This window comes from Centruroides vittatus, unplaced genomic scaffold (genome assembly GCF_030686945.1).
Source record: "Centruroides vittatus isolate TY-2023 unplaced genomic scaffold, ASM3068694v2 contig_19, whole genome shotgun sequence".
In the NCBI taxonomy this organism is placed as follows: Eukaryota; Metazoa; Arthropoda; class Arachnida; order Scorpiones; family Buthidae; genus Centruroides; species Centruroides vittatus.
In genome coordinates this window covers 379,879-405,839 of record NW_027121169.1, presented here as the reverse complement: position 1 = coordinate 405,839, position 25,961 = coordinate 379,879, and the positions used below count along the sequence as shown (strand labels likewise).

At 29.8% G+C, this 25,961-nt stretch overlaps 1 protein-coding gene across 4 annotated transcripts in view; it reads right to left on the bottom strand.

Annotated features, from left to right (window-relative positions):
* Not3 (CCR4-associated factor Not3) overlaps positions 1–25,961 on the bottom strand; it is a 160,226-nt gene that overhangs the window by 23,796 nt on the left and 110,469 nt on the right. For 3 of the 4 annotated variants that reach the window (XM_067264488.1, XM_067264489.1, XM_067264490.1), the window contains 4 exons: positions 22,944–23,062; positions 22,729–22,865; positions 9,368–9,463; positions 4,574–4,995 (listed from right to left, as the gene is read on the bottom strand). In XM_067264488.1, coding sequence (XP_067120589.1) covers positions 4,574–4,995; positions 9,368–9,463; positions 22,729–22,865; positions 22,944–23,062 — 774 coding nt within the window. The remainder of the gene's footprint in view (positions 1–4,573; positions 4,996–9,367; positions 9,464–22,728; positions 22,866–22,943; positions 23,063–25,961) is intronic. The other variant, XM_067264491.1, reaches the window with a different exon arrangement.

The following is a 25,961-nucleotide window of genomic DNA, read 5'->3' as shown; positions in this document are numbered from 1 at the left end:
AAAGCATTTGTTTCTTTTTAGCTACAATATGTAAACAAAAATAGTAATTTAGATAATTAATTTTTGTAAAATTAATATTTGAAAATATAAAAATTAGTTAAACATGTAAAAAAAAATATTCATATTAATACATACATTAAAGCCTTTTACCAGTGTGAAAATAACAACGAAAAAACAGCAAATTCCACAAATGTTTTCAGATCCTCAATGGTTCTTCTTCAGGTGAAAACGAATTTCCGATAGAATGTAATTAAATAAGAACACAATCCAAAATTCAAATACGTGCTATTATATGACATCCCACTGGGCTTGTAGCAACTGATGAGAATTATAGGTGTTTGTCCATTAGAGTTTGCCATGCTACGGACAGAGTTAATTCCTCTTTGTGGTTGATACAATTGTCATTGAGACTAGATCTGTAGACATAAATGGCCTCCAACCACCTTAGATGTTCTGTGTGTGTGGTGTGGTGAGGATGACTCTCACCTGGTTAAAATCTGGTTCTATGTCTGGATCACTTGTGTAAATGTCAAATGTAGTGGTGGTCCTTGCATGCTGTACGTCGGCAATGTGCTCTTTCATTCTAACCCTGAATGAGCATTTTGTAGAGCTGATGTAAATGAGTTCTCTATCGCATCTGTGATCTTTAATTGGGAGGCTGTACACTCCAGGGAGTCTGTTCCGGTTAGGAACATCCTTTCTGTTATGAAGGATGTCAAATACGATTGGACATCTTCTGTATGCGTTTGAATGTGGCACTTCTTATCTATCTCTGTATAGTGATTTGAGATATGGGTTGTAAGTGACTGGGATCCATTTTTTATCATCCAGTCAGTCCTCATCATGGAAGTGGACTGAGAGTGCATCTTGGGAGCAATGAAATCTGTTGATTAATTTATGGGTGCGCTTGGAGTACCCATGGTCAGTGGCTACGCAATGAGTATGTCTCAGTTTGTGGAAAGCTTGTTTAGTGGACGAGTGAGTGTGCACTTTACTAATTAAGGCATTATATGCACATGCCCAGTGGGACATCATATAAAAACATGTATTCGAATTTCAAATTGTGTTCTTATTTAATTACATTCTATTGAAAATTCGCATTTACCTGAAGAAGAACTGTTGAGGGTTTGAAAACGTTTGTGTAAAGATGTTTTTTCATTGTTAGTTTCACACCAGTAACAGGCTTTGAGGTACGTAAATAACTTCATTCCGGTGTTGGTTAATGTTGATTCATATTAATAAGTATGTATATTTTTATTTTGATGATAAGATTCAAGCTACAGAGTATATCAAAAATTAACTTTCCCAAACTTTTTTAAGGGAATGATGCAGGGAATAACATAAATGTTTTAATGGTTATAAAGCTTTACGTGCCTTCTGCAATGCATTGTCATGGCATCTGATGATTGGCCTGGCCTGATCATCAAATTCAATCATGTTTTGAGAAGCATGTATAAATGACTATGGCATTTAGACTATTCAAAAGAGGAAAATGAAGAGCACAATTTTATTTGTGGATTCCTCTCTTGGGCTCTGCACTTTCCTTCATAGTCAAAGGGGCCTTTATCATGTAAGATTCAGAAGTTGACAACTGTGTGAAAATGTTATAATGTCTAAGCAGTAAGTACAATTTTGGTGCTGAGAATTTGGGTATGGAAAGGCTATCTTTGTGATCAGAAAGGAAATAGTTGTCCATCAATTTCAAATGAGCTCATTCCTAAGTCAAAGAAGCTGTTCAAGTAAATATGTGAGTCACCATAAATGAACTAAAAGACATGTTTGGCTGTTCATATAGGAATCAGCTTAACTGATGAAATATCATCAAATAGTGGAAAAAGGTTAATATTTATACTATTTAGTTTACATATCTGGCACGCAATGCTTTTAAGCATGACAAAGTTCCTTGTTCAACATATAAATCAGTGGTTCAGTTCACAGGGAAAATTCAACGAAACATAAAAACCATAAATACATAAACATAAATACAATTCCAATCTTTCTTCAATAAACTTAATTCAGCCCTAATATGAACATACTTTACAGTTTTTACAATTATTTTATATCAGGTCAGTCCATAAGTTCGTGTGTATTTTTATCTACAAAAAAAGCAGCAAAAAAATTGTAATTAAATTTTATTTCAATCTATAATGTATTCACCATTATTTTGTACAATTTCTTGCCATCTTGATAGTAGCTTTTTAATCCTGTCTTCGTAAAATGATTTCGGTTTTGAATCAAAATATTCAGAAATAGCCTTTTTTACATTGTTCTCATCCTCAAAAGTTTTCCCTTTTAAAAAATTCTGCAAACTGCGAAAAAGATGATAATCACTGGGAGCAATATCTGGCGAATATGGTGGATGAGGTAAAATTTCCCAGTTGTAGCTTTCAAGTTTCTGTACAGTTATTTTTGCAGCGTGTGGTCTGGCATTATGCTGCAAGAGAACCTGCTTTCTGTTCACTAACGACGGTCGATTTTTTTTTCAATTTTTCATTTAAACGCTCTAATTGCTCACAATACATCTGAGCTGTAATTGTTTGATTAGGTTCTAACAGCTCAAAGTGAATTACACCTGACATATCCCACCAAACAGACAAAAGAATTTTTTTTGGATGCAACCCACCTTTTGCAGTCAGTTTTGGCTGCTTGTCGCGATCCATCCATTGTCTTTTTCTCGTCACATTATTATAGAGGATCCATTTTTCATCTCCAGTAACCAACCTACCAAGAAAAGGTTCTAAAGCAATGAGGGATAAAAGAGATGTGCAAATGTTTACACGTTGTTGTCGGTTAGCTATTGACAGTTCCCGTGGTATCCATTTTCCTAGCTTTGAAACTTTTCCGATTTGTTGTAGGTGTCTATGAACAGTTCCATGAAATGAATTTAAACATTCCACAATTTCATCAACTGTTAAAGATGGTCTGCTTCAACTAGTGCAGAGAGAGCATCATCATCAAAGTCAACGGGTCTTCCAGTACGAGCCTTATCCTCCACACTAAAATTATTGTTTCTAAATCTTTCAAACCACTTCTGCGCAGTCCTTGCACTAATTACAATTTGATTATGTACAGTATTTATTTTTTTGGCTGCATTTGTAGCATTCTCACCACTTAAAAATAAAAAGTATAAAACATGTCTTTTGTATTTGTCGTTTACCTCCATTTTAACAAAAATAAACAACTGAAATGTTCACAATTCTGAACAGTATTATATGAATGAGATCCAATTTAACACTTCAGTGTAAAAATTATCACATTAGACTGACATGTTTAACAGCAAAACAAGATTTTTCTCAAGGTCATAACAATGCCCATGGACTTATAGACTGACCTGATATTTTTCAGGGTTTGTAAATTTATCATCATGCACTAGAACAAAAGATGAAAAATAATCTTCAACTGCTGAACACTATTCTAAAAGTCTCTATGCAGCAGATCCAACAGTTAGCGTCTGCTGGTATGTTTTACGAAGCATTGCTTTGATACATTTGTCTTCTTCTATGATATTGCATAATCTTCCCATCTTGAAAAAAATTATATAAATCATAAATTAATTTGCTTGCTGAATCACTCTATTCTTGTAGGCCTTTAAAGAAAGCATTATGATTTAAATGATCCAATATCTAATAGACTTTTTCCTTTCTGTTCAATCAGTTTAGTATTTACCAAATTCCATACCTTTTTATCAACATTTGGTCAATCTGAACTGAGTGTTATTAATTTGTTAATAGACAATGCTGCATTATGCAAAAAAATTGCATAATGCAGCATTGTCATTATTTTAACATTAAGCATGCTGCATTATGTTAAAATAACTTAACTTTTGGTTAAGTTATTTTAACAAGATGATAAAAACTTTTTGGTTTGTTAAATAAAGAAAACTAAATGAAACTAATAGCAACAAGTTAGAACAAATTCATGGATAACAAACTAACCTATTAGAACTTTACTTATTCTAATAGTTTCTACACTTTCTACATAATAATTACATCTGTATGAATCATTTTACCTGAAAATGTACAATTTAGTACAAGCTATGTTCATCACATATAGGTTAGGTCTAGCTGTTTCACAATCATGGTAAAATATAAAGAACAGGGGTATTTAAAGACAGTATAAGCAATTTGACATCCTTATTATCATCAAAATATTGTAACACGAGTTCTAGTGAACTTTCAAATATTAAACTCTCAATGACGGCTCAACAGACAATAATACTATACTAAAAGCATAGATTCTAGTGCAATTTAATTAGAAGGGATCATTTTGGGTCACTTTCCTCTATATACTTTACAAACGATATATTTTTTAAATATATAATATATAAAATATTGAATTTTATATATTGAATATAATATATAAAATTGAATATATTATATATTGAATTTTATTTCAATATATAATATATTGAAATATATTTACTAAAACAATGTTCTTGGAATGTTCTTATATCTTTCCTATATAATCACAACATAATTATTTACTGCTACCGGTATTCAGTATGTCAAATAACAACAGTCCATTAAGTGTAACAAGTAGATTTAATAATAATGAATGCATTGATAATGCTGACCTGAATCTTGGATGTAACTGGTCCATTCATGAGAAGTGTGTTGGACGATGATTGAGGTCCACTGGATGGTACTGAGGGATTATTGGTAGATACAGATAGAACTGACAATTGAACAGATGCAGATGCTGCAGCACTATATAACGTTGTCCCACTTGTAGGTCCTGTTGTACTGGAGGAAAGTACACTGTCCGTATTAGCTGCCAATGATTGATTGCTATTTGTAGTTGATAAACTATACACACAGGACAATGGTTGAATTTGACTGAGAACAGTTGATACAGGAGTCTGATTCATGAGCATGGTGCTAAAAGATGTACTAACAGAAGTTGAGCTTGATGAAGAATGAGATGAGTTGATTGGTATACTGCTGTTCGTCGAAACTGCATCTATTGAATTGGTTTTATTATTATTTTCTGGATAAACTGAAAAATAAAACAAACTCTCTTTTAAATTTTATTCAAATTGTTTAAATTATTGAATATTAGAATAAATTTATAAAAAAAAATCATCTCAAGAAAGAATTAAAAAATGAAAATAAAAAGGGAGATTTTTGTAGAAAAAGAAAAGAAAGAACATAACTAAAAATGTAGTTCTTCATGGTGATAACATTAGATTCTGACAGAATTATAGAGAAATATAAACTCATTTATATTTTAATGCTTGACTTTACAATGTAAATATGCTGTTAACATTGTTTCAAATAAAATAAAAGTCATATAAAAAACTAAAATAATAAAATTTTCCAATGAAATTAAAATTTATATTCAGTAAAAGCAGAATGTAGATAGTCCCCGACTAATGTACAAGTCTCATTACTGAAGACTTTAAATCAAGTATATATATGCAGTAATTTTTATTTTTATGACAATATAATATTTTGATGGCATCACATACAAAATCTTTATGCACTGTGTGAACTTATTTTCACTTTCTATAAAACTAAGTGTATATCAGTCAAAATTTATGAGTCAGGGACTGTCTATACATCAACAAATCTTCATAAACCAAATATCTAATAATAAGATTTACATAATGAAAACTTAAATTTATTGCAAAATGCAATTTACTTTTATAAAATGGTATATTTTGTATAAATTATTTTATAATACAATATATTAAATTAGACACATATTTACTGCATAATTATATCACCTAATATATATTACACCATATAACATTGTTGTTGTAATGATGATCTGTTTTACAGATAAATCATCATCTATCTATCTTGAACACCCATTAAATTTGATTCATGGTACTTTCAAGACCAAGTCTATTTTGACATTTTTACTGTAAAACTTTTTAAATATACAACAGATAATCAATAATAAACTACTTCAATAATAAAAGTCATTAAAAAAGTTATAACATGATATGAAATTATTTAATTACAATACGCAAATTTGAAATGTAAAGTTATGCTGATTTAATGAAATTTCCATTTTAATAATTTCATAAGTAATTTTTCCGTTTAATTTATATTTCTCTATGTTATTTTCCATCCTTATTGGAGTTTCATCTGCTCAGCTTTTAAATAATGAAACTTAAAATTCAACTATTTAACTTTAAATTGTCTTTCTTATTAAATTCATTAAGACATTACAACATACACTATCAGTATAACAAAATACAGCTAACTTCATAGAAGTGAAACAAAATATTTTTGAAGATATTTTTATCATTAATTCTTTACAAACATTACAAATACTATTACTACTGTGTAATGTATTATTAATACTTATAAAACACTGAATACTGCACTATTTAGAAACTATTATTCTCTGACCTTAGAAAAATTGTTGATATTTAGTCATCATCCTTAACACAGATATCTGAATGACGAAAGTGCACACTCCTATTTAAGTCAACAACATGATAGCTAAATGGGAAAGCCTAGGTCACAAGGTTTCAAACGAGGAACAAACTTATCTAGCAGAGATTTATAATTATTGTATATAGCAGTCATGATCAATCCATGGCCTGCAAGATCCTAATATGTGGCTCCAGAGGTTTGATAATGTAATTTTATTTTCCTGCTTTCTGTCTTATGCCATAATGCAACCCTAATTACACTGATATTTCTAATGAAGAATACTCAATCTAAACTTGACCAGTAAAAAAATAAGAATAATTATATATTACTATTTTGCATATCGTCAGCATACATTATTTTAGTATCTAGTCTACTGGTGGTTATGAAGTATGTTGGTACTTGGCAGAATTAAAGGCTTCCATTCTAAGAAAAAATGTACATGGCACACCAGAAGTCTATGAAGTTTCCATCCAGAAAAGATAACTCATCACTGATTCAGAGTAATTATTTATACAATAATAGTTATAATTTATGTTTTACTATTAATATAACTAATTTTTTTTCACTTTGAATAAAATGCATTGCCTTCTGGATATCTAAAAACAGAATAATTGTAAAAAGGTGACAACAATGAAAACACACACTCAAAAATTCTTTCCTTTACAAAATTATTATTTCAATTTTATAGAATTAAATTTCATCTAGATTTAAATGTTAACGAATGCTTTTAAATATAGTATTTTGATGTTATAATTAATGTTGAATGATCAATTAATAATTTTATGTTAGGGTCAGCAACTTGCAAGTACAAAAATGGTAGTACACTCAAACCTGTTTTTGTGCGATTTTTTACACGTGCAATGTGTTTCGTGCAATTATTTTTGTGCAGTATACCAATTTGATTGAAATTCATATACCGCACACAAAAAATCACACAAAACAAATCGCACAAAAATAGACCGCACAAAAACAGGTTTGAGTGTAAAATTGCTGAAAATCATTTGCATAAAAATTGTTTGAAATTGGCTTATTTGAAACTAATAATATGACAGATGACTAATTAAATATTAAACATTATTTATCCAATATTCATGATTATTTTTATATGTTTCACAAAAAATATTTCAGTTAATTTTTAAAAATATACTGATTAAAGAAAGAACCAATAATACATACTGAAATTAACTGAAACCATAGCTACTTAGGTAAACAGAATTAAAAATACAAACAATAAAAAAAGATTTAAAAAATCATTTTAAACAAGAGAAATATATGATTTCTTCATAATTTAGTGGTAACTCCACTAAATTATTAAAAATAGACCAATATTTTTTGGCTACTTTCAAAGATACAAAATTTATTCAAATATGTCATATGAAACACAAAAACATATTGCACAGTACCCTAAAACAGAGCCAGATTTAGATTTTTTGCATCCCTAACCTATAATCTATAGCAGACTCTTCCTCCCTACCAAATAATAATAATTTTTTTTAAAGTGGAGTAAAGGGCTTTTTAAGCATGAAGCATTAATTTATAGCTTATTTAGTTTATATGTAAATTTGGCCCTGTTGTAAATATTTATATCTTTAAATATATAATAATTCTTATATATTTACTTGAGGTTTAAGAATAAAATTCTTTATTTTTTAAATTTATAAAACTGAAAATATAAATGGTTCAAGTTAATATTCTTAATATTGATGTTTGTAAAATCATTACAGTGGTGCCTCATATAACGTACTTAATCCGTTCCAGGTGCACGTCCGTTAAGCGAAACGTCCGTTATACGAAACGCATTTTTCCATAGAAATACACGTTAAAACATCTAATTCGTTCCGCAGCATAAAATAACCGTACTGTATCATTAAAAAAATGAACATGGGTGCGTTCTTTTATTCCTCCGCGTAACTCTGCGCGAGCGACATCCGTTTAAAAATTCCTGTGGAACGCGTTCCTAAATTCCGGTGGGAGTGCGCGCCGTCGAACGGCAAAAACGGCCTCTTGTAGCAGTAGTTTACAGTGGAAAGCAACATGGCGTCCTCCATGGCTCAGATAGTTTCGTTTCTGGGTCCATTATGTGGTTTTATGAATGAAAATTTAGAAATTGTGAAAGTGCGAGTTAGCGCACGTGGTGATGTAAGTGTCTTTTCGAATTTTCTTCGAATGGTAGCCGGCATTCTAATTTTTTTCGTGGCTATTTTAAATGCTCTTTCAACAAATAATCCATTTTATGGTTGAATTTTACAATTGAAACCCTTCTTTTGCCTTTAAAAGCTCATATTTTAGAATTGTAGATTCCTCCATCACGATACTATCGATAGTGCAAGCGTTGCCATCTTTCTTTCTTTCACCGTCGTTCCTAAATGCCTACAAACAGCAGCGCACTCCTGTAGTAGCAAAGATGCAGAGCGACCACTATTAAAGAACGCACCCATGGAGCAGTCACCAATTATGCCGGAAAGTCCGTTGTTCGCAGCCAGTCCGTTGCTCGAGTCACGTAACGGTCAAACAGAAAGTCCATTGTTTGCAGCGTCCGTTATTCGAGGCGTACATTATACGAGGCACCACTGTACATTTTAACATAAACATAAACTAATTATTACATTACAAAAAAAAATATATGAAGGAAAGAGGAGTCTCAATATCATAAAATTAAACTTAACTACAACTACATGCCCCATTTATCTATAAATAATTCTTAAAAAAACTATGAAAAAGTAATCAATCACTGCCTTTCAGCTGTAATTTATTTTGCGATAAACGTAGTCATTTCATATTTATAAACTGTTTGAAGTATTTATTCTTAATAAATATGCAAATTTTTTACTTTACATTTCTTCTCAAAGTGCTGCAATGATCTTGATTCTATTGTTAACACAACAAATATTTGCTCCAAGTTTATTTCAACAACTTATCCATTATTTTAGCTGAATTCTTTCTTTTCTTTTTTACAGAATTATTCATGTTCAGTTTCTTACCTTCCCATTGGCAGGCTTCTTTTGTTGTTCCACTTAATGAAAAGTCAGCTCTCTCCCAAACTTGATATAGACTGCTATGCATTTCCTCTGCTATGGCTAAAATTTTGGAATTAATTATTTATATATATATATATTTATATATATTTATTTATATATCTTTATTTTCATATTAATATAATTTTATAGCTAGCTTTATTCTCATATTCCACATTCTGTATTGCTTCACTCATCAAATATATCAATTCAATCGCTCTCTCATCCCTTATGTTCTATACAATCTTGAATATATATTATCTCTGTTAGTTATTTGTCTTGATCTAATTGAATAATTTCGAAAGAATATCTGTTCTCTTTTATAATGATAATTAAGGTTAAAATTTTTATATTTAATTTTGCTATTCTTATTTATTATATTAAATACAGCCCTTTATATATACAGTAAGACCCCGCTTAACACTGCCTTGCTTAATGCTAATTCAATATAATGCAGTCTGCTTGACACCTAAAAAATGCTCAAAGTTTACGCTGATTCAAATTAATGCGGTATTTCATTTATTCATATATAATATGATTACTCCCAAACAAGAACCAATCAGCAAAAGGTGGCAATTCATCATAGTGCTGTACTTCCCTTAAATCTGTGTGTGTTTTATGCAATTTTGAAAAAATTATAACATCGTGGATGCCATAGAAAAGATCGATTTTGCTTCGCAAGAATTAACTGATAAATGCATGAACGGAGTGTGGAAGAAGTTATGGCTGGATGTATACAAGAATTCTCAACGAGAAGAGCCTGTCATCGTATTGTTAGGTTGACCAAATTGTCAACCTAACAATACAACAGGACTAGGATACAGCAGGACTAGGAGATGTAGACGAGCAGGATATTGAGGAGTTACTGCAAGTTTCTGGTAAGAGCCAAACCAACGATGACTTCAAGAACTGGCAGAACAAGGAATTCATATAGAACTGGTAAACAGAGATTCTGAAGACAAACCCAAAAAATTTCTCTACAGTTTTCCTTAGTAAAAGTTTTGTAATGATAACAGAAATCATTGATCAAATTGTAGTGAATGATCCAGATTTTGATAGGATGCCAAAGCAAAATGAGGCATTTTGGATGCAATCTTCTGCTACTGACATTTGCTCAAGGAAAGAAAAAGAAAGCGACCAATGAAACTACATGACTTCATTGCAAAAAACAAGAATTTCAGAAGAGCCAGGACCTTTGTCACAAAAAATTAACTCTACATTTCTGTGCACATACGTTTATGTGTTATTTAACATATATTATTATGCAAAAATTTATATAAAAATAACTTAAAATTATAGTAAAATCGCTTATTTTCTGGCCATGTGTTCCTCTATCTCTATTTACTCTATGCTAAAATGGTCTTGTTTAACGCTGTTTCACTTAGCACTTTGTCGTCTATGAACGCATCCCCAGCGTTAAGAGGGGTCTTACTGTATATAAAACTCTTAACCTAATGTACAGTACCTGTACTTGATTGTGTAAACCAATATTTCCAATCATCTGTTCTTAATGATTAAGCTATTGCAAAAATTTTATATTATTTTATAATAATTATAAAATATGTATGTTAAGTTCTAATAAAATTTAAAACATATTTTTCACTATTAGTTTGTTAGCACATTTGTTTGTTAACATCTGCCAAAAAAACTTACATATATTGAAATTTCTATTCATTAGTTCAGTGAACAGAAGTAAATTAAGTCCACTTACCAGATAATTAATAGTATCTAAGCATGTTTTGAGTTTCTATTTAAAAATCAGCAATATGGAATGTAATAAAAAATTTATACTAAAGGCTGCTTTGTTATGGTGTAAAATAACATAAATACAATTGATTCCACTTAATACCATAGCATCAGACTGGAGCTTTTTGGGGCTACTAAACAAACATCCCAATAAGTTATGCAATTGAGATACGATATAATGAGTTATGTTAAAGAGCTATGTCCAAAATGTGTTCTCACCAATAAAACAAACATCCGAGTGCAATAAAACCATTTTCATGGCAAGAAATTATTTTTGTACAAAAAAAATCATTGTGGTACAATCTAGAAAATGGGAAGAGAATCTTCCCATGACTGACAGCTAATAAAGGAAACCGAACAGAGGTTGTGTATGGAAAAGCCAAAAATATCTAAATTTGTCTCTCTTTTGTTTAGTTTTCCAAGGAAAATACTGTGCTAGCAGGGCTACTAAGCAGCATCTTGGGGTCAGTAGGCAAACTAAATTATGCTTGCGTTATAGGACTTGATTCCGTTTTTGAATGTTTCGTCCTAATACGCAACATGTTCTAACTGACCGGGCTAATAACCGGAATGTGTGTTGGGTTGTGTGATGTTATACATTTATTAATGTCAATTATCTAAAACGTCAATTAACCAAAAGCTTTCCAGTTGGACTGTGTTTCTTGTCAGGATGTGTGTTGTGCTGAATCGAACTTTTTGATACTAGATTAATATCTAAAGAATAATTTTTTATATTTTTCAATATATTTATTTTGTTTGTAGAAAATAAAGAAATAATTTTTAATGATACAATAGCCACGATTATTATTATAAAAAATTTTTTGTTAGGCTTAACATCAACGAAAAATCAACGCAATGCGACATGCAACAGAGAAAAATTTCAATGTGGGCTATATTAATATACTATTATTAGGATATACTAATATACTATATTAATAATGTATTTTTTCATACATAATCGGTTATATGAAAAATCAATTTTCTGAACAACCCCAGTCCCCAATTGATTTGGATAATCGATGCTCTACTGTAATTCATTTATATTTCTTTTTGGAGGGGTTTAATTTATAATTAAGAATGTAACACTACTAGAGATTAATTCATCACTGTATATGTTTAATTTTATGTAGTAAAATGTGTAAATTTTAATTTATGGAGAATAAATAACGACAATGCAATACTAAAAACAAAAGAAAAGTTGTGTATTTAGACTATGAATGACAAAATATGCAACATTTTTAATAACATAATATAAGTAGTAGTTTTAAAACTAACACACACAGGACATAATAATTGTTAATGAGTTTCAACTACAGGCTCAATCATCTCTGTCAAATCTGTTTAGGTCAAAACAGATGCTTGGTGAAACTAGCTGATAACATTTGTCATTTTGACTTTGATACTCATTGCATTGCTGAAATATCAGATTATTCTGATAACATGAGATGAAAACAATAATTCTAAAGAAAAGAATATTAATGAAGAGTATGTAATTCTCTTAGAGTAATGGTAAAATTGAATACTTGAAAAATAAATTTTCAAATTTCAAAACTTTTTATTTAATTTAATTCTCTCCAAATCATGCATTCTTACAACTATGCAGTAATTTTTGAAATTCTGCAAACTTTTAGATATAATTATATATATACATACATACACATTTATAGTTATTCAACTTAAAATGTTTATATTTCCTGTAAAAATTTAACAATTATTTAACATTATTGCATTCTACACAATATCACTCATTAATCATACAAAATAAGTAATTTCATAAGATCAAAATATATATATATATATATATATTTACAATCACTACAGTCCATATGTGAGTTCATTTTATAATATTTTAGTTTGATAATTTCTAAATTATCAAACTAAAAGATTATAAAATGAACTTAAACGATGATCTAACAATTGGTGACATCTGGAGGCCACTTCTACATGACAAGTAGTGTCCACAGGGAATCCCATCTCCAATAAAAATGGTCCGTCCCCATTGGTGAAGATATTCTGGCTTCCTGTGAGGATAAGACTATGTACTGCAAATGCAGCCATGAACTTAAGGATAGTCTGAACTCTATGGTCACATCTGCATTATGAACATTAAATACTTATTGTACTTTGGTTTTAAAAATTTGTTTTACATCCTTTGGTTGGTTCTTTTAAACATTATCCACCAAGTAACTTTTTACCCATCTACAGGTAATAACAATTTATAGTATTTTGTGAGAACCTGGCTTTGGGAACAGTTAAAGACTAAAATGAATTTTAAAACTTAGTAGAAAATCAAATGAATTTTGTAAATTGAAAGAAAGACAAAATCTTATCTATTTTCAACATCTCCGCTTTGTTTCTTGTGATTCAGAGGATGTTGACTAAAAGTAGGGTTTAGCAGAGAATGATCAAATCAGGAACATATCCAATTGGTCTCTATTTTCTTATAAAAGATGGAGATCACCCTCCATCCTTGCTTTTAGTAATGTTTTAGTACTCTGGTCTCTATTTTCTTATAAAAGATGGAGATCACCCTCCATCCTAGCTTTTAGTAATGTTTCATACTACAAACCACTTTGTCTTTATCCTAGGCCAGAAGATATTAGCCCATCGAGTAGTTCCCTCCTTGGCGTCTCCATCCTAATAACATGAAAGGTCTATATTAACAAGAAGAAAGGTTCTCACGACATTCTCAAGTAATATGATAATTTATGTCTCGTTGAATAAGATCTCATTCGGCAATAATATCCTAAAATATTTAGATAGCAGTTAGCTTCAGTGTGTTTGAGTCTTTGTTTAGCTTGATATAATATTGTATGCTCTTCATATATATATATATATATATATATATATATTCTATATATATTTTGTAGTTTAATCCAGATTTTGATATTAATAAATATAGTTAGTTTATTTACAGAATTGGCCTGCTTTGATCCTCTGAATCAACATGACTCTGACTCCCCCTCCACTTGATGTTATTCCCCCACTCGGATTATATGAAATTAAGATAAATCGTTCTTTTATCGTGAGTTAGGACACGACTGTTCTTTTATCCTAACTGGTGTCAAGAATCCTCAACAATATGAAGATACCAATGATTGTCCTGTTCTATAAATTTTTAACCATCCACTAACAAAGCGAGCAATGTCAATTTGTAATCAGTAGTCAGCTATGTAAGTAAAAAATTAAAAAAAAACCTGTATTATTATCTGTGATGTAATATTTATCTATCATTTCTTCTGTAAAGAATAAAGACTGAAGAGGGGTTATTAAGAACTAAAATGCATTTCTTCCATCAATAACTGTTCCCTGTATGATATGTTACTGAAAAAATGCCAATAGCTTTAATTTTTTTAAAATATAGACAAATCAAAGTTTGTCAATATATAAATGAGGTAGTATCTAAAATATTCAGGATTAATGCTATACAAAATTAAAATTGCATCATAACTTCTTTTGGCTGTCATTACCCTTGAATTAGTTTCTTGTGCATAGATATATCAATCTCAACTGTCTCCAATGCTGGAATGCTCCATGGAAATCCATTTGTTTGAAAACATTAAACAATACCTTTTATCTTGATCTTCATTTTTGAAAACAGAAGTTGCAGAGGACCAAATCTAGAAAGCAAGGAGAGAAAACAGCAATGTTGTTTTCTGGCCAAAAACTACTGTATGTTGACTACACCGTGAGAAATGGCATTGTCATGGTAGTCAGTTATTACCTAATCAAAAATTAGGGAATATCTTCTCACATCTTCACCCAGTTACCACAAAATGTGACAATAAGAGATGAAATTGACAGTTTGCTCAGCTGGAACAAATCCTTTATGCACATGTCTCTTTACTGGTCTGTCCTTTTGAGTCTTAGTAAGTCTGGACTTTTCTACTGGAATGATTGTCACTTTGTCTCTGAGTTATAACCGTAAACTAAGCATCCGTTACCAGTTATAACGCTAAACAAGAAAGTTTAATTCTCTGAGACAAGTTAGCAAAGCTGAGTGCAAACTTTGATGCAATGCTACTTTTCAGGAACCTGGAGACAAATTTGATTGCAATGCAGTGCATGTTCAAAGTGCAGTGAAAACCCTCTGACATGTCCCACAGCCAATTCCCACCTTACAAAGTCATGAATGGTCCAAAATCAGTTCTCATGGAAAATAACTGAAATGTAACAACAATGAAAAATAAAAGTAATTTTTTTTATGTCAGATTTTCTGTAAGTGAGCAAGGCCAATTCTTTCTTCGCTAATATTTTGCAAAATTTTGAGTTGTGCTGATTGAAGGCCTTCCTGTTTGATCACTGTTGTCAACCATTGTGAATCAATGTTGTCAATCACACACGTCAATGAAACACTTGTGATAAAGTGATTTCTCACCAAACATTTGTTGAATCATTGCCAAGATCCCTGTTGCACTTTTACTGAGGTTTGCACAAAAATCTGATGCAAACTCACCACTACTTTTTATTTTTAATATGTATCTCAAAAATTGCCAAATGTAACAAATATCACTACATGCTACTTCATATTCCCACCAAGCATCACCTAGCACATTGATTTACAACATATGAGAATAACTAAATGGTGTAAAGCAGCCAGAGGGCATTGGCACATGTGCTTTACAGAGCACCAACCTCAGCCAGTTTAGCTGGTGGAAGCTACACACGTGTAATGCTTCCAACGATTCTATTCCTTAGCCACTGGGTAGGGAGCTATCTGACTAAGTGAATGTTTAAGATTTAAGAAGTAAAGAGTATTCAATGTTATTTTTATGTACGTTTCTTTGCAAAGTTATATTTAATTATAATTTTCTTTTAATTATACTGTAATTATACTGACAGATTTTCAGACAAAATCTTTAGAATTTTCATCACTTTTAGATGTTAATAATTTTAATATTATGAAAAACTATTTTCCCAAATGTGTTTTAATTCTATAAATTAAGTAAATTTTATGGGAAATTTTTTGATTTATCTAAATTACGTAGCGAATCGCAATATTTATATTCGTGTTCAGACTATATTGACAAGTAACTCTTAAACATAAAATATATTATAATTAATATCGATCCAAACAAACATGTACTAAAAGAATTATATGACTTAATATCATTAATTTTTATGGTACCATCTACCAGTGCATCTGTTGAGCGGTTTTTCGACCACGAAGCAAATTCGTACATTGGCCAGGAACACTCAGTCGGTTGGAGGAAAAATTGTCGTCACTAGTGTTGTTTTCGATAGAAAAAGAGCTTTTAAATATGTTGATGGAGTCGATGACCAGCAACTTTTATGATAAAGTAATTAAAAACTTTGCAGAAAAAAATCGCCGAATAGAGTTAGTTTATAAAAAATTAAAAAAACAAGTTTTTCTATCATTGTTTATATCATATCAATTTGTATTATGTATGTATTATTTGTATTTTAGAACAAAAATACATAAATTGTTTATTTTTGTCATTTCCAGTATTCGTTTAAAACTTTTATGGAAATGTGATGTACCGGACAGGTCTGACCCGTCACAAAAGACGCGAAAAAACGGTTAATTTGGAGAAAAATTTATTAGTTTAAAAAAACATAGGTAAAAGTCGTTTGTAGTTGGACACCCATTGTTTATATCAAACTGCCAGGCAGAAACCATAAATCGCGGAAGGAAGTCATCCTATGATCAATGGAAGATCGAATTCATCTTCGATTTTGACTTTTCTCCCGTTCCAGGTAAGAGTCTCGTTATGTGTAGTAACGAGGGACCAACCACTCGAGAAGCGTGATTGAGGGAGAATGACCAATCAAATGGACGAAGGAAAGAACGGAGATTGATATAATCCCCGACAATCGAGAACACCTCACACTCGGTCAATGTTCTGAATAATGTTGACACACGGCCGTGTGTCAACGTGCAAAAAAAAAAAAAAAAAAAAAAAATAATAATAATAATAATAAATAAAAAACCTACAGTTTCTCCATCTATTGTGCCAACCTGTAACCCGTGCCACTTCGGACTTAGACCGTGTCCCCGACACCAATAGAGGAAGTCTCCCCGTGCCCTACAGACTTGTCAACGCCACTGTCCCGGGGCCACCTTCGATCGACCATCGAAGAACCACATCGACGCCCAGGATGTCCGAACGGCTGATTGTCCTAAAGCAAACTATTTTGTACATAGTATATGTTTATTTTATGTTTCTTTTTGTCTGTTTTTGTCTGGTACGTCTCTTCCGCCACCATGCACATACGAATAGACCCTACGCCATCACTGACGTGCAATTAACTGATTGCCCCTGGAAGTCGGCTTCTTACAGAAACCAGCTTCCCTATCATCAAATGTCACGGCACGCCACTGGTGATTACAGAACGAGAATGCCAAAGGCATCCCCAGTTGGCACTGTAAGTAACCAAGGATGGTTATATCATAATAAAATTTGTCTGGAAGGGAAGCTTAGTCTGGAGGCTCAGGTAGCATAACTGGCAACACATCCACATGGGGAGTGGGAGTAACAGGTTTCAGCCAAGCTGCAGGCCAATTATTTTCTTCCAGAATATTCTTAATTATTTAATTTAACTATAATTATTAAATTTAATAAGAGATAGCACCTAATGCCTCCCTCTAGTGACAAAGTATTTAGGAATTAATTAAAAATTATCACAGAAAAGTAGCCTGATGTAATCTAGTAGTAGTTTGGCTTATCTTATCATCAATTATAAGTTTAAATTTCTTTACAGGAAAATAAATAATTCAATTTAGAATATTTAAAGCTCATAAATCCAGAGTCATTCTGTATCAAATAATTCCAAAAAATAATGAAATCAAAAAAAGCTCAGAACTATTTTCTTAAAATTTCATTTAACAGAACTGACAGTTTAATGATAACAATTATGCTAGTGATTATGAAAAAGGTCTGTCACACAATTTTCATTTAATGATATTTTGACTTTTGAGTTTTTATAAATTAAAAAAATACTTTTATGATCATAATAAGAAAATAAAAACTTGTTTACTCTTGAATAAAAATTTTTTTTTATGTAATTGGAAAATTTTACAAATAATTTGTGAAATAAATTCAATGTTCTCCTATTTTTGACTTAGACCATCTTTCTAATTAGAAGCATAATTAATCTCTGATCATATCAATCAACAAAAATAGATAAATTCAATTCTCAAATTCCACTGAAAAATTCTATAATTTTAATTATTTTGAAACAATTCTTTTTAACTACAAAGTGGTTTTATTTCAATTTATTTTTAGGATTTATATGTAATAATAATAATAATAATAATGCTAAACAGTAAATGTTTCATGTCTTTAAAGCATCTAATTACTCAATAATAAATTCATTTTTCAAAATGCTCTTTTCTCTAATTTATCAATACATTTATTTCATGTATTCTTCTGATGACTTAACTCTATAATGCTATATGATTCATTCAACTTAAATAATATATCTGAAAATTCTAGAATATTCAAAGAGGTGTTTCATTAGAGTTTAAAAACTAATTATTATAAATACAAGTGAGTATTATTATTATAGATTTCTTTTTAATAAGTTCTGTTACAAAATGCTATAGATACCTATTTTAATACTAAATAAACTAAAATTAACATGGATCACAGAACTTCTTTCATCAAAAATATAAAGAGAAATTTCTTTTCTAGTTAATTTAAATAAGCATGCAGCTAATTCTTTTTACAAAACAATTTTGTTTTTAGCATATTTTACATATTATTTATAGGACTCATCTAAAAAAAAACATTTAACAGGGTTATTTTTTGGAAATTTTTATGAGAAAATTACATTTAAATTTTTTAATTATAAATATAAATGATTCAAATATTTGATTCTTAGATACTGAACTATAAAAAAAACTAAAAGCTATAATATCAAATTTAAAAATTATAAGGAAATTATTCAGTATTATCAATCAAATTTATTTACTAAAATTTACAAATTAACAATTTGAATAAACTGGATTTAGTTTAAATGTATTTTTTATTTAATTTATATAATAATTCATTTATTACTAATAACTATTCCAAACTCTGTAATTAAAAAACAGTTAAGAGTTTTGCTCAATCCTGTAGAATAATAAAGAAATTTTTAAGAACTGAACTATTATTTTATTTATTTTTTTTAATTATCAAAACATTTTAGCATTATCTGTAAAAAAATAATTAAATGATTAATTGCAATATCTTTTCTTAAAAAAATTACAAACTATTTGATTAAATTCTAATTTTAAAATTTCAGAGTAGAATTTGTAACTGATAAAATGTCTTTCTTAAGGGATCACTTATTCTCAGATCTCTTGTTTATTTGTATAAGCTTATTTTAGTACAGTATAGTCATGCTAATCCAAACCCGTAGTCATCTGAACAACTTATACAATTCCCCTAATTAAAATAATGGACTTATCAAGTACATATTCAGCTCATGCCTAAAGTAAACATACGTCACATGTTTTAAGCATTTCTGCTCATTCTTACTGTGACCCTATTTGACTTAGCAACAATTCTAACATCTACTTGCTGCTGTAAAGTATCTTATATAATAGTAAAAAATGCTCTCAAATCATATGCATCATACCCTATCAATCTGAACTTTTCGTTAATCCAAACGACCACTGATCTCAATTAGTTTGGATTAGCATGACCAAACTGAAATTAAGCTGGAATTCTAAAAATATATGTTTATTATACAGAATAGTATAAATATTTACAGTCTAAAATTGTCATTTTTTTTTTAAATCTTTATCAAATAAATTTTACCACTTCCTTGTAAAAAGAGACTCATTTATATATAATACTTTATCAGTTAGTTATGTATTAATATACAAAATGTCAAATCTGATTTTTAGAAATAACAGAAAGGTACAGAAATAAGTACTTATTAGATACTAATAATTTGCTATGTATAATTTCTGTAGAAATTGAAAATATACATTATTTTTAAAAATTTCTTTTACACTTTAAATTCAAATAAAAATTGTATAATATATTTTTATATGTCATTACTAAAGCAAGAATGATAACTATGTAACATGTGAAAATTGGATTTACTTAAGTCCAAAGTACTTCACTATACCAGAAATATCTATTACAAACTAAAACAAATACTTTCAATGATTTTAAATCATCATCTTCAGATATCCACCTCCCTACAGAAAGCATTTCCTTACTATCTAAAATAAGAAATATGTGCCTTAAAAAAAGCTATAAGCAGAGTCAGAGGTTACAAGTATGCTCTGTTGAATTCTATTAAATGTTTAGAAAACAAATTATACAGTGAAAACCCCAATCTTATTTACACAATCAATGTGAATGTCATAAAACTGACTATGTCACAGCAAGATTAAAATGAAGTCACATTAATTAATTAATTAATTAATATTTGTTGGCTTTCTCAGTTATAACAAAATATTGCAGATTTGATAATAGCTTTATTTGTTGGAACAACATCTTCTCCATCCCAGCTACTTAAGGCAACCAGATACAGCCCTATGTATGCTGTGCATCCTTCTCAATATAAAACAGAACATTTTCTCTCTGACAGAAAATCTAATTATACAGATGGATGAGACCTGAGACCCACAAGGAATTTTTTAGGCGGAAAACAATTTTCACACTATGCAACTCCCCCGCCCATCTTGCAAACAGATACATCTGGACTGTCATCCAAACTTCCAAGAAATGGTCATTCATCACCATGGTTAAAGCTGATAAGTCCAAGGACACGGTATTAATGAAAAGAACCACATACGTAAATATATCAAAGTAACAGAGTGCAAGATAGCATCCATGAGTTTCTTGGAGAAGGTTCAGAACAGATTCATCCAGTTTACTAAAACCCCACTTGCATCTAAGCTACATATTCACAACGCCACCATACAAGCACCACCTATGCCATAAAGCTTTGCTTTTGCCTAAATTCATAAACCAGGTAACCAACTACATCCAGTAGTGGACATATCTGCTTCTCCCTCTATAAAAATTGAGAGACTACTCAACCAATTCATCACCACCTTCATTAATTACTACGATCACACAGTAACCAACTTGGAAGAATTATTACAACGTTTAGCCAACACCTTCTTAGTCAATGAAAAATTCATCACTTTTTGTGATTTTGAATCCCTCGTCCTTCAAACAAGATTGAACCCTGTTTTTGTGACTATCAAGATGTTCACATTGCGAATTCTAGCATTGACTAGGCAATATTAAAATTTACAAAAAAGATTTGTTGAAACTAATCTTAACTAGGCAAATTGGGTTTTAATAAATTTTGGGTTTTCCTGGTAATAAAAAAAATCTTATTCTTTTTGTCTCTATTTCTTTACTTTTATCAACCTCTGTTTATATCCTTGTCTACTTTGGACCTTGTTTATTAATAGAACTTATTATCGCATGAGAACAGGTGAAAATTGAGATATTATGTTTTGGCTTTTTGACTAAGAGCTCCTCCTCTATTTGCTAAACAGAAACTACACTAGTGTAAATAAGTCCTATTAATAAACAAGGTCCAAAGTAAACAAGGATACAAGGAAAAATTGAAAAAATTTTAATTTCAAATGTGTTCAATTACATCTAATTTGAATCTAAATCTGAACTGGAAAAAAATGTTAGCACAAATTCAAAGGCAATAGATATTCTATTTATATATTAAATAATAAAAATAATAAGTGGAGTGTTTCTGTGTGTATAATTCACAATGCTGTATACCCTGAAGAAAATCATTAGAATGAAAATAAAACCTTTACATAACCCCTCCCAGCATATGTCATCCACTATAACTTCATAACTGGAATTTAAAAACCACAGTATAACTCAGTCTTTCAAATTATCTTTTAAACACAGACAGCTTGTCAGTTGTATGCACAACAGTAATATTAAACACACCATTTTTTTAAATGTCATATTTAGAATAAATTAAATATGTTACTTATACTAACTATAATAAAATATAGCAATCAAATAAAATAATATACAAACAAAAACAATCCAAGTGAACTATTTATCAAATCTTTTGTTTTTTTATGTTGAAACTAGGAAAAGAATGCTTGGCTAATGAAGAACTTTATTTACATTTACTTTTTAATTTATAGGAACTACAAATGAATAAAAATTAATCATCCATATCAATACTTAATTAGTTTTACTACATATTCCATTGCAATGATCTAAATGATAATGACCAAGCAGAACTAATTACAAAAAAGTTAATGTAAACATGATACTGTAGCTACTTAAAATGTAATAACAAATTTTTTGAAAAGTTGTAGTTAATGTTTCTTTTATGCACAAAGAAAAGTCAATTTTCATAACTTAAGATGTATCAAATATAATTTGGACTAAATTCTTAAATGCAAGAAAAAATGTAGATAAAACAACAATTTTATTATTACATTAATTAATAAAAATTATAACTTTTTAAATGCAATTCACCTTTAAACAAAGCTTAATGCAACAATGAACCATCTAAATATAATTTTTAAAAATGTAGTTACCAAAATTTAAAAACCTATATATTCTTTTAAATTTAAAATAATAAAACTAATTAAAAGACAATCTTATATAATTTAAACTTACATTTATTTAAATTACTGTTCTGGGAGGCAGCAGCTGCAACTGCATAAGGTGTTGTTGGTGGTGTTGGAGAAATAACTGAATGATTATTATGAGAATTCAGAGAAGGTGAACTGCTGCTACTGCTCTGAGTAGAACTACTATATAGCAAATAAAAAAAAACATATAATTGAACATAAAGAAATTAAACAACACATAATATCAAACAAATAAAAGACCTGTTATTCCTGGAAGATGTAGGTGGTGCTGCTTTAGGGCTTTGAGTTGTGCCTGAGGTTGAGCTTGAGGAACTATGTGCTCTAATTGGCACAGGTTTTACAGGCTGTCCACTCTGGTCCTAAAATTAAAAATTATTATTATTATTTTCCAATTTATTATATTTAAAATCATATAAACAAAAATGCTAAATTTATTGATTTAAATAGCAAATAATTTATGGAATAAAAAATTAATAAGATTTCTTCCTTGAGGAGAAATACTTTAATTACAATTATTTTAAAATATTTTTTCATTCTATTTAAAAAAGATTTTACATTTATTACATGCAAGAAAAATCATTAATTAATTAATTAATAATGAAAATATATAAAATATGAAATACACAATATTCAAATTTTTATATAACTGATTGTAATGCATTCATTATTTCTTGACATCTCTAAATTACATATCATAAAACAATTTCAAGTAATTTATCTTATTTTGATTTAATTTCGTATTCTATTCAGTTTATATAGATGCCTAATAAAATACTAGATCAAGGCCAACACATTAACTATAGAACAAACTACTATTTAATTTGTATGCTGTTTGTGTATATATCTGTGTTAAAAATCTCTTGATGTGATTAGTACTGCTGCTTCCTATAGTGTAGTATAGAACATTGTTATGAAGCTCTAATGTATCTAGACTTTTATATAGTGTATGTGGTGTGACACTTGTGCAAGAACTATTGGCACAATAAGTTTTTTATCCATTTTCCACAGATGCTTTATTTCATGGGCAAGTTCTAAGTATTTACTAATTTTTTCAGTGTGTGTATTTGTATGTTGTGGATTTTTAAAACAGCTATACGTGGTACGATCCAAAAGCTCGGGGACTGCAGTAATCTATGACAACAAAAGCATGTATTTCAAGTTACAGCGTATGAAATAAATTCTACCAAACCACCTCTCCGTGTTCAGGTTAATTTCACCCATGTCATGTGATTAAAAATCGAGCACTGCTCTTTTCTCTGGAAATAGTTACTTTTGTTCTGCGACGTAATAAAAGTGGAGTTTCAAGAACAACCTCCAACATTTCAACTTTGCCATAGTAGAATCATCATACACCCTTCTTAGCAATTTTAAAGTCTCCGTAGGTGTTTTACCTAAACTGCTGACAAAATTTAATGTTGGAGGTTGTTCTTGAAACTCCACTTTTATTACGTCGCAGGACAAAGGTAACTATCTCCAGAAAAAAACAGCAGCGCTTGCGGTTTAATCACATGACATGGGTGAAATTAACCTGAATGCGTAGAGGTGGTTTGGTAGAATCCATTTCATACACTGTAAACTTCAAATACATGCTTTTGTTGTCATAGATTACTGCAGTCCCTGAACTTTTGGATCGTACCACGTATATGAATGATGTCTGGTTTTGTTTTTTGTACGATTCTTAACGAATGTAATGTTTTGTCTGTTGTGAAGAATTATTTTGTTGATGTTATAGCTGTTACAATATATTTTGTATATGCTATTTTCTATGACCATCTGAGATGTCCATTGATAGTATACAGGGTTCCTACACAAATGTTCGTTTTAAATTCCACGACTTTCCTTGACCAACTCTGTGCAAATTCCCTGACCCTTAAGTCCCTTATAGTATGACACATTAACAAAATAAAATAGCATTTGACTTACTATGCACTTAAGCTGCTGTTTATCCAAGTTTTTAATTAGCTATTTTTTTTTCTAATTAACAGTTATATATTTTTTATTATCGCTAATTAGTAAAATTAAAAATAAGATAAGAAAAATAAAATTATGGCATATCTTCTCTATATAAAACTAAAAATGTTTTATTAAATAAAAGTACAGGTATCCCTTGTACAACACGGCACTTCTATAACACTGTTTCACTTTAATACAATTTGAAAATATCCCCATACAACGTGACTTCCAGTTTTGCTCTAACATAGTTTGAGAAATCCTTCATACAAAATTTCACAATTTTTAAGTGCAAACTCCATTATCTGATATTTTTTTTTTTACATGAGTTAGGCATACATGTAGTCTCAAATTTGCATGTGGATTTTACAATATTGAAATGTTTAATTTCTTTTGTGCTTTTGTCAAGTTTACTTTAATGACAGTGTAATGTTTTTCTTGCTTGTTGACAGAAAATCAGGTGTCATCATCACTTTCAGACTTTAGCATTTAAGACTGACACTGATTTGTTTTTATACATTAGTCTTTGTTTTTTGTGAAGTTTATTTAAACATTTTTAGGTTAAGTGTTATTAAACTTTTTTAAAATTTCCATGCAGTTATAATTAAATCACACATCTAAGTTAAGTAATGACAGCTGTTAAAAATATACAAAAACTTTCCATTTAATCCAATAAAGTTAATAAGAGCACTTTGTCACTTTGTATTGTGTATTAATACAATTTTTTTAAAATTATAATTTAAGCATGTTATGCATGTAAATGCTCGTTAAATTTGTGGTAAATTCTAGTTAAAATATTTTTATAAGTGTATTTTATGAGCTCTGAAATGGATTAATCCAATTTACATTATTCCTTATGGGAAAATTTGTTCAGTATTTGAACAGCCTTCTGAAACAAACTAAGTTTGAGTACCGAGTACCACTTTATTCCAATTTTGTATGTGATATGTTCTTTTATTTTTATTTATTATTTTTTTATAGAACTATGTCTAATAGAAATAAAAAAAGTATCTTGTAAAAGGCATTTCATTTCGGTGGAATTAAAAGTACAGATTTTGGATCATTTGAAAAAAGGAGAAAAAATATATGTTGCAAAATCTTTAATTTACACGAAGCAACAATCTGGACCATAAAAAAAATGAACAAAACATTACAGGTTCTGTTACTGCAGGATGTTCCATTTCTGAAAATATGAAAGTGCATCCTAGAGAACCAATATTTGAGAAGATGAAAAAAGTTCTTAACATTTGGACTGATGACTGTTTAAAAAACAGATTCAACTAAACATCAATGTTATTAAACAGAAAT